This window comes from Misgurnus anguillicaudatus, chromosome 24, assembly GCF_027580225.2.
Source record: "Misgurnus anguillicaudatus chromosome 24, ASM2758022v2, whole genome shotgun sequence".
NCBI lineage: Eukaryota > Metazoa > Chordata > Actinopteri > Cypriniformes > Cobitidae > Misgurnus > Misgurnus anguillicaudatus.
The window spans coordinates 22,375,773-22,393,505 of record NC_073360.2 but is presented as its reverse complement, the minus strand read 5'-3'; the positions used below and the strand labels follow the sequence as shown (position 1 = coordinate 22,393,505).

Sequence of the window (17,733 nt, the reverse complement as noted above, 5' to 3'; positions counted from 1 at the left end):
CGCCGACCGCTCTGCTGGGAGCAGCATTTACCTCAGACGAGCGGAGAGGAAGGAGCGCGGTGCATGTAGTAACATCATGGCAGAATCACATGTAATAATACACCTAACTTTATCACTATGAATATAAACAAATAGGATGGCTTTTAGTACTCACTATCAAGCTAGCATGTCGATACTGGTAAAGTTTAAAATATATTTTGTTTGATTCGGTAACAAACGAGTTAGTTAAATTTATAAGACAAAACTAAAACAGCATGCATTGATACAAGTTTTTTTCATTACCATCAGTTACACTGTGGAAGATTCATAACATATACAGTGTTTTGCATGTAAGAGTTTCCGTGATAAAAGCATTGTTGACTCTGATGAGGACTACACTCCGGAGACAATACCGCTACCGCACCATCGACTCGGGGATAGGCCACGCGATATTTACTCTCGTTTGATTTCTTTGTTTATTCCTTTTTTTTGCCTCGTTTGCCTTTGCTGACTGCATATGCAGGTACTGTGAGTTCTGAATGCTCTTTCTCTGCCGTACTTTTGCTCTTCCTAGATTTCGTGCCTCGTGCACTCTCAAATTAATCGGGTGTGTGCATGTTTGGGCAGATCCTGTAGCAACAGGGGTGGTAGCCATAGTTGTGAGAGAGAGTGACAGTCACCCAAGCCAATCATTTGTTTCGTCCCGAATGGAAATAATGAGCTGTGTCCAAAACAGTCGTGAAAGGTCTACAGACACTCGACTTTTATACTCTCTTTTTCAAAATACTTACATTTTACTTATGTATTGATATATAAAGACAGTATAAACAAATTTGGAAAAAGGTTTTTTAGACAATTCCTGCCTATCCTGCCTTTAAGTATATCCTTTACAACTGCTATTATTAACCTGTTCTCCTGTGGAAGTCCTCACATTTTTTATGTTAAAATACTTCCGTTTATTTTCCACTTTATGTCCAAATACTGGTAATATTGTAGCATGTAGTGATCCATTTGCCTGTGTTTGGACCGGACTAGTTCCAACATATCTGTAAAAATATCAGTGAAAATTTGACATTCTTTACTTTCCAAGAAATGTCCCCATGGTTCGTGGATTGACCTTTTATAGCTTTGAGGTTGTAATTGCACCATGTTCATCTGTCTTGATTTTGCCAGTCTCGCTTTGTCGACTCTGGACCCTCTCTCCTTTCCGTGAGCCGCTTGCTGATTCAAACTTCTCCCAAGGGCAGGTCTCAGCGTGCTCTCCATCTCTCTGAAAAAGGTGTCAAAAAGTCACCAGAACAGGCCAATACACGGCCACATTAATCAAAATTACGATAAATGTGAAATCTTACGCAGCTTATTTGCCGCCTCACTCTTAGTCATTGACTAAACAGACAGCTAGTTGTGTATGAAGGCTCCTCTTTAGGGCACTAGCTTCAGACAGTCTTTAGTTACATTGGTATTGGATTGGAAGGTATGCTGCTTGTGAAGTTATTGTTTGTCAGGTTTGCAAACATCTAAAATATTCAAACATAAAGAAGAACAAAGTGCTTCAGGTTATTTGAATACATGTCCACCCTGAGGAATTGGCGTCCAGGACAAGGGCCAGTCTTCAATCACTAAAAATCCTAATCATGTACTAGAGCCTCAGAAATGGCAAGTTTCAGGCCTGTATTGATGTGAATGACAACAGACAAGTGTTTGATGTGATGAATGTGTTAGCAGGTGGCTTGTGCTGAATACTTTCATGAGGATTGGAGAGAATGCTACAGTCTGCTGGACTCTTTGTTGTGAGGGGTTTTATTTTTTAATGCCCCCACTTTCTCTGAGATCAATGGGCAAAGATTATTTGACCAGTTTCTTTCTTCGTACTTTGGATTGTTTTCTGCCACTGCTCTTTCCCAAACCTGTGTTGTCTTGAACACAGAATCACAGTCTGTTTTACAGGACTTAAAGTCACAGGCTCTTTTCTATTTATATGTTGTATGTATGTAGCACATTTCATGTATTTGTTTATTTGGGTTAAGCTGTGTTTATTGCCTCTATACTGAACATTAAAGTAACTTTAGATCTGTTTTAGGGCACAGCAACTACCTATTAAAAACAGCAAAGTTTTTCCTTTTGCGTCTCTCATGTACAGACAACAACATCGTCAAAATGATGCCGTTCACACAGATCCAACTTAAAAAAAAAACCTAAATATTATGCATGCCAGGCCAGTAGTTGGCAATGTTACACGATGTCTGAATACACATGGGCATGATGTCAACATTTTCACAAAATTTCACAAAATTTTTGTAGTCTACACTTTAAACATATTTTTAAAAGTTTATGTTCAAATGCCCCCAATACACCATTGTCATGTAAATAAATGGCCGAAATAAATAAAAAGTTTGCTGATGACCTTTAAATGTCCTGTAAGGTGACTTCGGTAAAACACTACATTTCCTGAACTATTAATGAACCCAAAATTGAAAATTCTGTAATCGTGTTGTTACAAACTTGATAAATTTCTTTGTTCTGATAAACACAAATGAAGATATTTTGAGGAATGTTTGTAAACAAACCATTCATGAGCCCCATTCCCTTCCAAAGTAAGACGAAGAATACCACGGAAGTGAATGGAGCTCATGACTGGTTTGATTTTTAAACGTTCCGCAAAATATCTTTCTTTATATTCATCAGAACAAAGACATTTATACAGGTTTGTAACAACATAATGCAGGGTTCACACCAGACGCGGTAGAGGCGGCAAGCGCGAGTGATTTACATGTTAAGTCAATGCAAAGACGCGATTAGGCATCCTGTGGTGTGGTACACGCAGTAGTGCGTTAGGCGCGGCGTGGATGACGCGATTGAGCGTTGCTGCGGGAAACGTGTGAGTTGAAAAATCTAAACTTAGACGGATTTCCGCACCGCGTTAACCAATCAGTACCTTGCTGTAGTAGTGACGTGATTACAGGAAGCAAGCAGAGTCTTAGCGGAGTCGCAGAAGCCCCTCCCATGACGCAAGTTTTCGTGTGAATGTCTCGAATGACGAGAATTTCACGCGCTGCTTTCACGCGCCAATGAAGCGAGTAAACTCAAATGTTCAAGCATCCAAATACGCGAGAATAACGCGTTTTGCCGCCTCTACCGCGGCTGGTGAATGCACCATAAGAGTGAGTAAATGATGACAGAATTTTCATTTTTGGTTGAACTATCCCTTTAAGTAATGATTGTAAATATGTATCTGTTTCCTCACAAATGTAACATAATATGTTGTATTTGCAATGTTCTTATGACATTCAACAGAATGACTTTAGTGAGTCATGATTGGTATATTGACAAGTTTAACACAGACCTTTTTCACAGCTTTATATAGAACACATTATTCTGTGGTGTGTGTGTCACAGCTTGATGGAGTTCAAAGAAAAATGTTTTTCAGACATGCATTTCCTGAAAAGCAGTGACTTGTGGTCCAATACAGTTCAATTTGTTAACATAAATAAAAGCTAGGGTGCCATTTATAAGAGGCTAGTAATAGCAAACTAGCTTTGAAGCATTGTCATGTTAAGTTGCACCACTCCAAAAATATTGATCATAAACATTATGGATGATTATTGCTAGAACTTGTAACAGTTTTGTACGCTTGTTGTTTATGCACAAACAGGCAGCGTTATGCAAATGCATAGGTTGACAGACAGGATCGAATGCAATGATCATTAAACAAACATTTTATGGTCTCGAGACTTACACAGAACAAATATGTTTTTATGTTTAGACCGCTTTCATTAGTGATTGCTGTAAGAAATCTTCAACCAGTACAACAAAAATGTAATACCTAGAGCTAAAAGTGTACATCATTTACAGGGTTTATTTATCTTTTGACAGCCCCACCCTTATGACTGGTTTTGTGGTCCAGGGTTACATATGTAAAAAGTGAAAACTGCTATTTAGTTTCAGTACGAATTTTCTTTATCATGTTTTATATTAGCACCACCGATTGTTAAATCTGCTCATGATGAGACATACTTCACTGTTAGACTCAGTAATTTCAGTTTAATTTAGCAGCTTTATTTATACACTTTACAGCAATACAGCTGCAGAACTGACAATGAAATGTGATATAAATGTGCCATTGCTGCTACATTTAGCAGTAAATTGTAACTATTATCACCATTCAGTAGAATAGAGGGAAGATGTAAGAAGATAAGTGAAGAATCTCAATGTATAAATATACATAGATGCTAGTTTCAACAACTTTTTCAAGCTAATTGCATCAAATCTAGATATTTGGTTTTTATATTTCAGTTAAAGGTATAATGTGTTTTTTTTTTGAGATTGTGAATTGCAACCAACCTAACAGGGTTTCCTCACAGAAATTTGTTAGTTAAGGTGGTAGGGTTGGGCGGGACCAGGGGGCGTGGCAACCAAAGAGGCGGGGCGTACGCGTCATGATGAAAATTAAAATATTTTTATTTAAAACACTGAAATAAAACTTAATTTTGAGGAAACTATGACAGAACAAATCCTAGATTATTAATGAATTAAATGTTTTTACATCTAATAGCGGCGTGATGAAGTGAAACTAAAGGGTTAATAAACACAAACTAAAGCAGATGTTGTAGAACCTCAGGCGAACAATGATAGATAGCGCAAAAATTTTAAAAACTGATTATTTCCCACTATTAATTACATTATCTTAAAGGAGTGTAACTACTGTTGCATGTAAATAATGCACATAAATAACGTGAGCAAGAGCGATTCAACAGGCACGTGAAACCTAGCTTAATAATACAGGCTTAAATAAACCCAAAACATAAGTCCACTTACAGTTCTGACAGACACAAGTGTTTTATCAACTTGCTATCCTCCAGACATGACGGACCACGTCTTTATCTCATTTCAGCTGTGTGGTGCGCGTTCAAGCTCGTGGATTGAAGCGCGTCCGCGCTATTCTCCGAGATGTTTTATCAACTGGCTAGTTATCCTCTAGACAGCGACGGTCCGGAGTCTCCGGACCCATCTTTCTCATTTCGGCCGTGTGGCGCGCGTGCCTGCTTGCGTTGTGAAGCACGCCCGGCGTATTCTCCGAGATGCGCTTGACGGCCTTTTGTGCAGCACTTTTTTTTTTGGACGACCTAGTTAAGGCGGTAGGGTTTCCCAGCTTAGGCGTGCCGCCCAAACTACAAAGTCCTGCCTAAATTTCAAAACACAAAGAAAAGCTATGGTAGCTGCCACAGGACAAACATGTTGTTGTCTGAGACGCGCTGTAGAACAGTTTGTCCATTTATGGCTAATGTAGAAACCTGACATTGTCGACTTCCATGTAAGGACACCCACAGTGTATGTAGATAAAAATGGCTTATTCTAAGATAATACAAACAATACAGTTCATTATGCAAGGTCTTTATACACCACTGATAAAATAGGTATGTATGTTATATTGCATTTCTGTCAGGATATCCAGTAACACTTTAGTATGGGGAACACATATTAATTATTAACTATGACTTTTGCCTCAGTAAACTTCTAATTTACTGCTAATTAATAGCTAATAAGGTAGTCACCACTTACTGTGGGATTTGTACCTTTTGCATATGGTTAACATATTAAATAACATTTACTAATACACACTTACACACCAAAGGAAATGTAAAATTGTGAATCAACCACAGTTGCTCTTTAGGGATACTTCGGCCAAAAATGTTATTTAAAGGGACACAAGGCAGCATTTTATGTTAATAAATCATCTTCGTAAGTCGGTATATGGTTAAATGACTCATTACCGGACGAATGAAGTCTCTCTCGCCTGCCCCTACTGTACCGTCTGTAGGAAGAATACCCCACTTGCAACTTCGCTGTATCCGACCCGGTGTCCTTCAGTCTCGCAAAGTCTCAGATATCGCGCAGTATCACTTTACAGCAAACAACACCGAGGCAGGCGAGCTAAACACGGCTAGCGATTGTTGCAAATGGCAGAGCCGGGGAAGAAGCATCTAAAACCCTTGACGGAAGGGAAACATAACTGGATTGGAAATAAGCTGATAAACTTGGTTCCGAGGGGGGAGGGACAACAGTTCATTTTTACGACAGTGTGTTTGAAAAAATTAACTTTCAGACACTAGGGGGAGCTCGTAGAGAAAGATTGCGCAGACTTGCCTGGTTTCCCTTTAACCCGTGATTTACTCACCCCCAAGTTGTCCGAGATGCATATGTCCATCATTTTTTCAGATCAACATATTTTTAAGTTATTTCAGAAAATGTCTTGGATCTCTCCAAAACCCCATTCACACAGACCTTTGGTCCCAGAAAATACCCGTTAAATTGCCAGACAAGCGTCTGTGTGAACAAAAACTCGTCCCGTTAATCTTCTGGGATCGTTGCTGGAAAGAGGACCTAGTCAGATATACGGAAAACCCTCTGTGTGAACAAGAAGCCGAAACAATGCCGTAATGGGCGTGTCTTAGTGAGGACGCGCGCATGATCACAACAAAAGTTATGGTTCAGCTCCTTAAAACAAGAGATAACATGCATATAAACATTCACCATGAGAAATGTTGCAAACTATATTGACGCAGTTATCAGGAAATGATAAATGAGACTCATAAACAATGACGCACGTGCCGTAGTAAGGATGCACGTGTCATGGCAACATGAAGTTGGTTCAACTCTTTAAAATGAGGGATTTACAACATTCACAACGAGAATTGTCAGCAAACTGGACTGAAGCAGATATTAGATAAGTTAGCTCGTTACTTACTGCGTTGCAACGGAGATCATTCAGCAGCATAAAAGAAGATTGCGTCACGTGCTCATTTGTGCTATAATAAACAAAAATACCCGCGCGTCATCCCAACAAGATATATCGTTCAGCTCCTCAAAATGCGGGTTTTAAATGCATATAAACAATCACGATGAGAAATGTCTGAAAACTGTATTAAAGCAGAGATCAGGGAGCTCGTCAAATATCCACTCTGAAGCTGAGATCATTCACCAGCATTAGAACGGCGCGTCACGCGCTCCTTTATAATCTTATTATAAACAAAAATGCACGCAAGTGGTTTCTGGAGAGAGAAATAATAAATAATATGCAGATGCTGCGTAGAAGAGAGGGCGGGACTTTCAACAGGTCACGTGTCTTTCCGGGACCATCAGATGCCGGGTAATCATGGCAGTGTGAATGAACAATAAAATCGAAGGATCCCGGAAAAATCCCGGATGCCTTTCCCGTGTATTTTACGGAATGTCTGTGTGAAAAGGGCTCAAATGTAATGGGTTTAATATCATTTTTGGCCAAACTATCCCTTTAAAATTTCCTTTATAAGTACTAATAAACAGCCAATATGCAAGCTAATAAGAAACTAGTTAAAAGTGAGAATTGGTCCCTATACTAAAGTGTAACCGGAAATCAGTTTAAAAGTCCCACAATGCAGCTCTAATGAAAGATTTAATTTCGTGATTTTTTGATAAACTGTGATGACCTAACAACTTGCATTGCACCCAAGTCGAAAACTGCAGTGTCTGCATAAAATTCAAAAATGTACTAACATGCTTCATCTTGTGTTATTCTCTTTCCCTGGTTCATTGGGCTACATCAGAGCAACACCAATATATGTGCTCATTTCAACTAATGAGGATGCCTGAGTGATTATCTGTGAATTTCTTTCGGGTCTTCGGTTGCTGATGATTAATGCAGATGCTGCTTTTTGCAGCAAAGAGGACTTGCCTCCCAAATTAATTCATTTGAATAATTAGACTGGAAAGTGTCCACATCAAATCAGGTCTAAACCTCTCTGTTATGGACAATATGTGACTAATAAACAATTCTTGTATTTCAAATTAGGTAGTTTCTATCAAAGAACCGTCTAGAAATATTTTTTAAGCAATAAGGTTCAAATTACTGTGTTATTTTATGAATAAAATCTGAACTGTTAAGTGCAACTTGCGTTGTAGTGTTAGCGAAAAATAGTTACAAATAACAATCTGAACAGATGTTTTGCATCATAGCTGTCACTGTATTGACCAATCAGCATTCAGTACTGAAACTTTTTATTTTAAAACTTAACAAATCCTATCTGTTTAGCTCTTCTCATTGCACTTTTGCACATTCAATCATTCAGATTGTTTGATGGGAGCTAGCATTTTTTTTTTTGTCAGTCCTGGTGGGAAAGTCATTTTGGTCAATGCATTGTGTTTGTCGTAGCGTACACTCCTTGTCAGACGGGTCTTCTGGCATTTTGGCATTTCCTATGACATTTCTGAATCTGTGGCGTACAAACAAACGTGTGTTCACTTAGCCCAGAGCTGGTGCTGGGCCATCCGAGGATAGATAGATGGAGAGATTTGTCAGTCGATGCGATACTGAGCTGAATAACCTTTTACTGTTAATAAACTCGCCCTTTCCTAGGTAATGACCTGTCTGTATCTGTCCGGACTGAAGGTGGTCAGTCTTTTAACCTTTCATCAGAGAGTTGCTCAGACCAGCTCGGTTACTTTTCACCTTCATCCATCACACTTCCTGTTCATTTCTTATTTACATTCAGAACAAATAGCTTGTTTTGTTTTTGCCTTGTCCTTTAAATCCTTCTCTGTCTCCTTTCAGCTGAGACAAATTTATGTAAATTCAACGCTTATTTATTAAGTTTCTTATTAAACATGGGCCTGAACGTGTGACCCACCTGTTTTTGAGAGAAAGCTAAGACAAATTTGAGCAAATTTAATGCCTCTTTTTAATCAAATGTGACCTCTTTAAGAGGTTACTAGAAGGTGTGACATGTAGGAGATAGGCCCTTGAACCCACAGCACCTATGCTTACTGTATGTAACCCTGTCTGTGAAATCCAGACCAAAGTCCCATAATATAATTATAAATAAGTCTCATTTAACTCATTTATTTTACATTGGTTTCAATCTTTGACATGACCTTACTCAGTTAATATAAAAGAAATCAAGGTTATGTTTTCACAGAATGTCCTTATCATTATGTAAAATGATTTTATGTAGAAAACAGTCATTCACAGGGTTCCCACCGGTCCTTGAAATCCTTGAAAGTTTGTGAATCTGGGTAAAAAAATTCAAGGCCCTGGGAAGTTTTTGAAAATATGAATACATAGATACAGGTCATTGAAAGTGCTTGAATCTATTTTGTGCAAGAAGTTTTCTGAAAAAAAAATCCATATTATTCCCTGTGTAGTGTAGGATAATATCATAAAAATTCTAGACTTTTTAAGCACACGTGCTAAACTGTTTGCTTTAAATGCTTATATCTTCTGTATGCGAATGTTGATTCCTACCATTATGCTTTTTTGCATAGTTGTGTTTGACACATGAAAACGTCTCTGGTTACGTATGTAACTGTTGTTCCCTGAGAAGGGAACGAGACGCTGCGTCTCCCTTGCCATACTTCCTACGTAACGCTGTAACACCATCTTTGGCAATATTTCAGATAGCGATATACTTCCTGGCTGCCGCATCACCCTGTCTTTGTCGTTAAGCCTCACCATTGGTTGAATTTGATATACAAATTTAGACGCACTTACCCCTGGAGGCGTCTCCAAAGTGTCACCGCAGTGACGCAGCGCGAGTTCCCTCGAAAGTGAACTGTAACAATGTATCTTAAAAGGTAACACGATGTAACCTTGCTCTCGCTTGAAATGTGTCCCCACATTTAGTCCTTGAATTTGAGGGTATTGGACCTGGAAAGTCCTTAAAAAGTCCTTGAATTTGAAGTTAACTAAGGTGTGGGAACCCTGAATTCATCTAAAAATGACTTTAGCTGGGTTTTCACATATGTGGAATGCTGTTTGAAAGCTGTGTTTTGGTGAAACGCTCACAGTTGTAATTGATTTTACTGCAGTGATGTCCCATCGTGCATATTTAATAATTCATACAGACGAATACACCACTGACTGAAGGCTAGTGTTCAGTTTTAATAAGGAACGGGGGCAAGACGTTTGGCACTTGTAATATGAACCAGTAAGAATATTAAATTTATTGCTTGATTTAAAATATCCATATTTAAAAGATAGAGTTACTTTGATAAAAGGCAAATATAGAGGAACTTGTTCACAAAATAAGGTTAAGTTTCACTTTAAAAAGTTGTCTTTGTCTATTAGAGCATCATTCATGTTTACAGACTGATATAAAAGAGAATCGTCACACATGCGTGACATTATTACGTCATCATGTATAGTATGGTGATAATTGAAAACGTTTCATTTGTTACATTGCTTACTCGCCGTGATCTTCTGAATGCTACATGTAACAATTCCAATTTTAGGACATCAGTCTGTTTCCAAGACGACGGAGCAGGATATCTAAGCACGATGGTGACGTGTGGGGTATAAAAAAACACTACGCTCCTTAGACATGTGTCGGCATTTTGCGGTTCATCAACCCTGTTTAATTCAAAGAGTCTGTCTGAATGATTTAAGAATGAAGCACAGGCTCATATCTCAGCCTCACAGACAATTGATTTCATTAGAATGATGCCATATTGGCTGATGGCTTGTAATTCTTTTTATGGAAAATAACAGCTTTTTAGCACCGTATCTATAAAGTATCATTATCCCAAATGATGTACGTGGGATAATGTATAGTGTGAATGTCTCTGTTCAGTCACCATTTAGGGCATTTGGGACCCCATCTGGGTTTATTCTGTATTAACAACACTTTAAAATATACGATAGCCATGTAGAATTAATTTGCAGTGTTCACTGGTTAAAGTGCAAGGTTTTTTTAATGTAAGGTCAGATCAAAATCTTCATATTATTAAGCATGTGCAGTATTATACTAATCTGTGTTTTAATGAAGTAAATGAATATGTTGAAGAATGATGAAGATTTCAATCATTTACTTTATATTGCTTTTCACTTTTTTGGTAATACATATTCCCTTATTGAATTATTATCATTTAATTGAATTCAGGATAGCCGCATGAACGTGTCCACAGGCCCCAAGGATAATATATAAATGAGTCTTACCGTATGTCACTGCATTGAATCCAACAATGATTACTTAGGTTTCACATCACACACAAACTATTTTCATCCTTCTGTTGTTTTTATACACAGTGATTTCACACTGATTTAATGGATTTCTCCTTCACAGTGTTTAACTACACATGCATGTCGCTCTGTTTCCACACCGAGAGGCAGCTTTTTATTTTGCCTCTTCAGTTCTCTAGAGAAATGGAAAGTTGGGTTTTTTCTCATTTGTCTGTGTTTTTGGGTTTGGTGTAATTTTAGTTTGACTTGCAGCTGTTTAAATGGTTTGTTTGTTTGAAACGCATCCAAGTGATGCCGCAGTTCTGCTTTATATGCCAACTCATTTGTTTAAAGCTTTAGTTTTCTAAAGAAATTTACACACGCGTACCATTTATGTATTTATGTTATATAACACACACATTCAATCAACTGTGTCTACAGCAGTGCTTCTCAAACTTTTCTGCATGCTGGCCACTCTTGTGTATGGTGCATCCCTTTGCGCCCCCACCAAAGAAAATATGACATAAAACATTGTATAACTTAAATTTTTAATGAAACATTAAAACATATTAATGTAAACGTAGTGCTTTTGGTTAGTAGCCTTATTTTTCTTAGGTTTGATTACGCAGAATGTATAAAAAATTAATGAATTTTGTAAAATGCAATAAAAACAGGGCCCCCCGGCACCATCTCATGATCCGACCCCCAGTTTGAAAAGCACTGATCTTCAGTACTACAGGTATATAAACCTACAAAGGCAATTTTATACAATTTATAAACATATTTACAGTATTAACAGTGACAGTACTAATGCAACCATTCCATAACTAACATACATTTGCTTGTATCAGGGTTCCCACGGGTCCTTGAAATCCTTGAAAGTTTGTGAATCGGGGGGGAAAAAGGCCCTGGGAATTCAAAGCCCTGGGAAGTTTTTGAAAATATACATACATATGCAAGAAGTTTTGAAAATATACTTTATGCAAGAAGTTTTCTGGAAAAAAATCCATATTATTCCCTGTGTCGTGTAGGATAATATCATAAAAATTCTAGTCTTTTTAAGCACACGTGTTAAACTGTTCACTTTAAATGCTTATATCTTCTGTATGCGAATGTTGATTCATACCAAAATGCTTTTTTGCATTGTTGTGTATGACACATGAAAACGTCTTGGGTTACATATGTAACTTTTGTTCCATGAGAAGGGAACGAGGCGCTGCGTCTCCCTTGCCATACTTCCCTGTTATGCCAGCTCTGGCAATATTTCAGATAGCGATATACTTCCTGGCTCCCGCATCACCCTGTCTTTATCGTTAAGCCTCATCATTGGTTGTATTTGATATACACATTCAGACACACTTACCCTTGGAGGCGTCCCCAAAGTGTCACCGCAGTGATGCAGCGCGAGTTCCCTCGAAACGGGAACTGTAACAATGTATCTTTAAAGGTAACACGATGTAATCTTGCTCTCACTTGAAATGTGTCCCCACATTTAGTCCTTGAATTTGAGGGTATTGGACCTGGAAATTCCTTGAAAGGTCCTTGAATTTGAAGTTAAATAAGGTGTGGGAACCCTGTTGTGTACATTCATAAGAAATCATTTTAATATAATTTCTTATGAAGCATGGCATACGCTACTTTTTATGAATTCAAAATAATTCAGGTTTGTGTTTAACCACAAAAAGCTTTGCCGTCTTTGTCTGTGAACCAATTAATTTTATTATATGGTTTTTATGTTTGCATTTTGTCATTATAATTGGCTGCTCATAGTGTGGCATAACATTTGTTTTGGCAGTGTGAACACGTGAGACAGAAGCCAAAAGTGTTTCTCTCACACTAAATGTGTAAGAGTTGGCAACCCCTATATATACCTTACAGTAGCTAATTGGATACCATCTTGTGTTATATCCTGATTTGCATTACATTATAAATACACTGCTTTGCCAGTGTAATATATAAGAGGTCAGGGTGTACTGTACCATATTATATCTGATCTGATCTCTCTCTCTGACCTGTAGTGGCCTTGCAGTTACCTGAAGGTCTGCAGATGTTTGCCTGTGTAATCGCGGACATCATTGAGAGGTAGGTGGTATCACACACACACATACTTTTTTTTCGCATTTATCCTTTGTAGAAAAGGCAATCCCAGAATACAGTATGCTTTTAAACTTAGCAACATACTATTGTCAAATATTGCATTGATTTGCTAGTGAATTGAGTATATTTGCGCTTGTTAAAAAAGACATGGTGTTGTTATCTATGTAGAGTGCTCTAAAACATTCGCTTATGAGGTTCCATGATTGTGATAGTGCTGCCTGAGAAGGCAGCTAACTAGGTTTTGGTGGAGAACTGTAGTCTTCCTCTCACATCATACCTCAGGACTGGACGTTTATGTCAGTAATTTCGTTGTCGACACTGTGTAGAAAGCCTCTGTGCTCATTAAAAAACTGCGCTTATCATCGTTCCCCGCCTTAGCTCGTATCTGGGGCTCAGCAGAAAATTAGACACGATTGCAGACACAAGCTAGCTATCACGCTCGCACTAGTTAATGACATGAAGTGGGCAAAACTATTATTCTTCTTAATTACAGCCGGTTAAGTTTGGCACGGAATGCGACGCATACAAACATCCTGCCGTACGCGCGAGCATATTTAAATGCAGATAGCGGGCCGTTGCAGAAAAGGTGGACGGTCCGATCACCTCCCCCCCACCCTTGTTTCGATTAGATTTAATGGTAATGCAAATGCAGAAATGCAAAAATGCTTGAATTCACGGCATGTACTCGGGGTACGCGCTGAATAATCAAGTGTGTGTATGAGTGTGGCCGATCCCTAATGTCAGGAGCCTCCCGGGATGAATGTTTCTTTAAAGCGCATGCACACTTTCCAAAGCGGAGCACTATTTTGGGTGCCTGCTAGTGCTAATGAGGGACACATTCCTATGGAGCTGAAGTGTGATGGGTAAGCGTTTCCATTGAGGGATATGTTTAGCCCCGGGTACCGCTCTCAAGCTGTCACATTCCCAGAGGGAGCCATCTGTATTACGAAAACATTACGGTGCCCAAATGTTTCTGTCTCACTCAGTGCCACTGATTTCGATTTGGATGCGAGTCGGTGAGTTGAAACAGGCAGCTTTTGAGTATTTCGATGCTCTTGGTGTCTGTTGACTAGTCTGCTTAACCTCTAATCCTTCTGTTTGATATAGTTTAGCTGACAGACTCTTGCTTACAGTTCTTCCAACCCAGTGATTCTCAACCAGGAAACCAAAAAGCAGTCACTTTCATTTGCTTGTTTATAATATTTAGGTCATTTACTCATCCTCATGTCATTCTGCACCCATCTGAAATTCTTTGTGACTCTGTCTGTGAAATTGAGGCTAAAGTGTCAGAATCTAATTATGAGATTAGACTTAGTTTTATATATTTTTAGATTGCAATCTTTGACATGACCTTAAACGGTAAATAAAAAAATGACTTTAGCAGAGTTTTCACAGACTGGCGCTGTGTCTGAAATCGCATACTGTGACAGTAGGTATTAGATGAAGTATGGTATGGTGGTATGAATCTCATACCAAATGAAATAAATCAATGGTATAAATCTCATATAAAAGGAAAGAAGGCACATATGTTGTATTCATTACTAGCAATATCGCTCGAGTAGGAGTGTGATATTGCTCTATATCATCACGGCTGTGATTAGGCCGGAGGTTAAGGATCTTTCACACTTGTAATTTAAAAGTGGGGTTTTCCCTGAAATTAACCCAGGGTTATGAAACCCTGCTAGCCCTGTTTTTGTGGGGTTAACCCTGCATGGCAGTGCAAACGCACACAGTGTGAAACGAAGCAGAATGCTATGACCCCAATTAAATACAGCTGAAGCTAGTCAAGGTGTTCAGGGTTGCTTGACACCGGTTTCAGACACCTGACCTAGGGTTTAGGAATGCACAGTGTGCAACGTCAGATTATGAATACCCAGGGTTATCTCTTAACCCGGGATTAACTATTTCTAGTGTGAAAAGCATGTGACGACTTGCCCCAAAGTCATTAAGGCCTTGTACACACTGCAAACTTTCGGGAGTGACAACCGCATTTAAATGCGGAAGTGAATCCCCTAAATGTTTGTTTCATGTCTGTATGGAAGAAGACTCACTCCCGAAAATGTGATGATTGACACAGAGATACCATAGCAACGTTCTGCCGTCCCGCATGCTTATCACTCACAGCTTTGACCAAAATAATTGATGTTTTGCAATAAACCTTCGTCTTGGCGTTGTGTGTTGTACGCATTTGTGAGGCTGCCCCACAGTGGGCTGTCTTGCAGTGTTGCAGTTTTTTGTACTTACATAGCGTTTTGGCACTTTACCGTTTATGGCTTTTGGCATATGAAGCGATTAAGTTTTTGGTGTTATTAAAGTGTGAAGATGCCCAATATTTTGATTTTTGAGGTAAATCGTATGGATTTATTTTGGTTTATTATTGGATTTATTCGCTGTTTTTTTTCGTGCAAGATCTGGCAACACTAGTCAGCAAACGCTCGTGCCTCTGTCATTCTCTGCATCGTGCATACAGAAGACTTTTTTCCTCTCTATGCATTTATTTTTTCAGAAGAGATTCATGTCCATGATGCACATTTAAACTCTTTATTAACTACTAGTTGTTCATTTCGTTTATGTACACACTATGCAGAGTTTCTGTAAATGCGATTATCACTACCTGCATTTTGCAGGAGTTAATTTGCTTGTAGAATGCGGTTGTCTTGTCAGTCCTGTAAATTACTGAACTGTGTGTGTACAAAACAGAATTAAAGGGCCATTTCATCGATATCTTTATTGAAAGTGGGTCATATTTGTAGTCGAAATGTAACATAAATTTAGAATTTTGTGCCTATTTGACCGAGAAAAGACAGAACGTGACTTTAGAGCACATTTGTATGAAAAACTACAACTCCCACTATGCACTACAATGCACAGCTCTGCAGGCCACTCCCATTAATCGGAACACGGCTCAGATATGCTATTGTGTACATAAATGCCACCTTAGTATAATAAAGAAAATAGAAACACTCACTTTAGTCAGACGTCCGTTTATCCCTGCTTCCTGCACACAAACGCGTCCCCTGCATAATATCTCCACATACGCGCTGCCTCAGCTCTTGGAGCTTGTGCTCGTAAGCCGAAACACGTCTTTAAAATAAGCACGCGCAAAGTGCCCGGAAAACAAACGTTCATATCCTGATCTGATGCGGAAATGTTAAACAGAAAGCACACAGTGAGAGTCTGTCCAAGCTCATATACTCTGCAGCGCGTCTGCTCGTAAGCCGAAACACGTCTGTGAAATAAACACGTCCAAACACACGCAAAGTTGCTTTCTTGTCTGGAAACATTCACCAAACAAACGTCCATATCCTTATCTGATGCAGAAATGTTATAAAGAAAGCACACAGCGAGAATACAGGCAGTAGTCTGTCCAAGCTTCTCTACGCAGCAGAGGCCGATGGTTGCGGTGTCTTCCCCGGGCTCTTCTACTCAGCCGAAGCCCAGGCTCCGGCCTACTCCTCGGGCTTCTGTTCCTCCATCTGCCTCAGCTCTTTGCTGTATTGTGGCTCATAAAGGTGCAATGAACAGCGGATTAGAGCATCACGCTTGCAAAATCACCCTCTTCCATATCATATTGATTAACTTCCGCTGTTATTGTAACATGAAGTCTGGCTCGCTCCACAACGTCTGTTTAGCTTAGCTTAGCATAAAGATGGCGGCTGATAGTTTTTTTCCCATCTGTGTTCGTATATTTTCGTAAGTCCCACCCACTGATCTGTAATAGGCTTGTAGCATGAGTGGGTCCCAACCATAGCCCCCACCTTGGAAAAATGAGGAATGAGTGTCTGTAGTCTTTCACACTCAACAGAGATACAGCATTTCCTTCTTTCAATTACGCAAAATGACGATTTTTACATCATTGAAAGAAGGAAGTGCCTCACTGAAATCAGTATTTATCCCGTCTCAGGGGAAACTGAGGGAATGATGCACGACCATTTAAAAACATGACTGGGGTTCTAACAATACAAAGCTTAATGCAAATGGGTGAAGTTTTCCTTTAAGCATTAAAAGATGAAGAGACAACTGAATTAATATGCAGTGTGAACGGGACCTAAGACTACTTTCCCCCAAACTGACATGTGTGCTAATGTTGGCTAAATCTCAGGGTTAGCTCAACATAGCACGTCAGCTAAAGTATCAAAAGACATGTTATTGTCTCCTATATTTTGTGCAAAATAATACTTTTTAACATTCTTACCTAACAAAGTTGTATTGCATAAAAAATAAGAAAATTGTGCTAACGTCAGATAAGAGCGATCTTGATCTGAACACGAAGTTGACTATAAACGAAGTCGTCACACAAAGTGGCTATTTGATTTTTGAGATAGCGCCTCTAGTGTTAGAGTTATGAACAGTGTGACAACTTACCTCGCTCTCCCTTACTATATAATATAAAAATGTAAAGTATGAATGAATTCGTATAACATCTGTCACGATGATACATCACTTTACATACGTCGTCATAAAAACAAGTTAGTCATTAACTGTAATGACGTTAAATAAATGCAATTTAACCACAAGGGACAGCTGTTTAATATATGTATTTGCATTTGAATAGAGCTGTGTTACCACTTTTGGACTTTTTTGAAAAAACAACACCTCTCCTTCTTCTTCTTCTTCTTCATTGGATAAGTCCTCTCCCGAAGGCTCACGGGACAGTAAAGTGTCCAGTGAATGAAAACGTTGGGATC

General features: G+C 38.9%; 1 protein-coding gene across 2 annotated transcripts in view; it reads left to right on the top strand.

Moving 5' to 3' along the window:
- Positions 1-17,733, top strand: part of dph1 (diphthamide biosynthesis 1) — a 107,413-nt gene that overhangs the window by 8,231 nt on the left and 81,449 nt on the right. Inside the window, exon 3 of one of the 2 annotated variants that reach the window (XM_055196630.2) lies at positions 12,967-13,030. In XM_055196630.2, the coding sequence (XP_055052605.2) occupies positions 12,967-13,030 (64 nt within the window). Of the gene's footprint in view, positions 1-12,966; positions 13,031-13,915; positions 14,062-17,733 lie in introns of those variants that run through there. The other variant, XM_055196631.2, reaches the window with a different exon arrangement.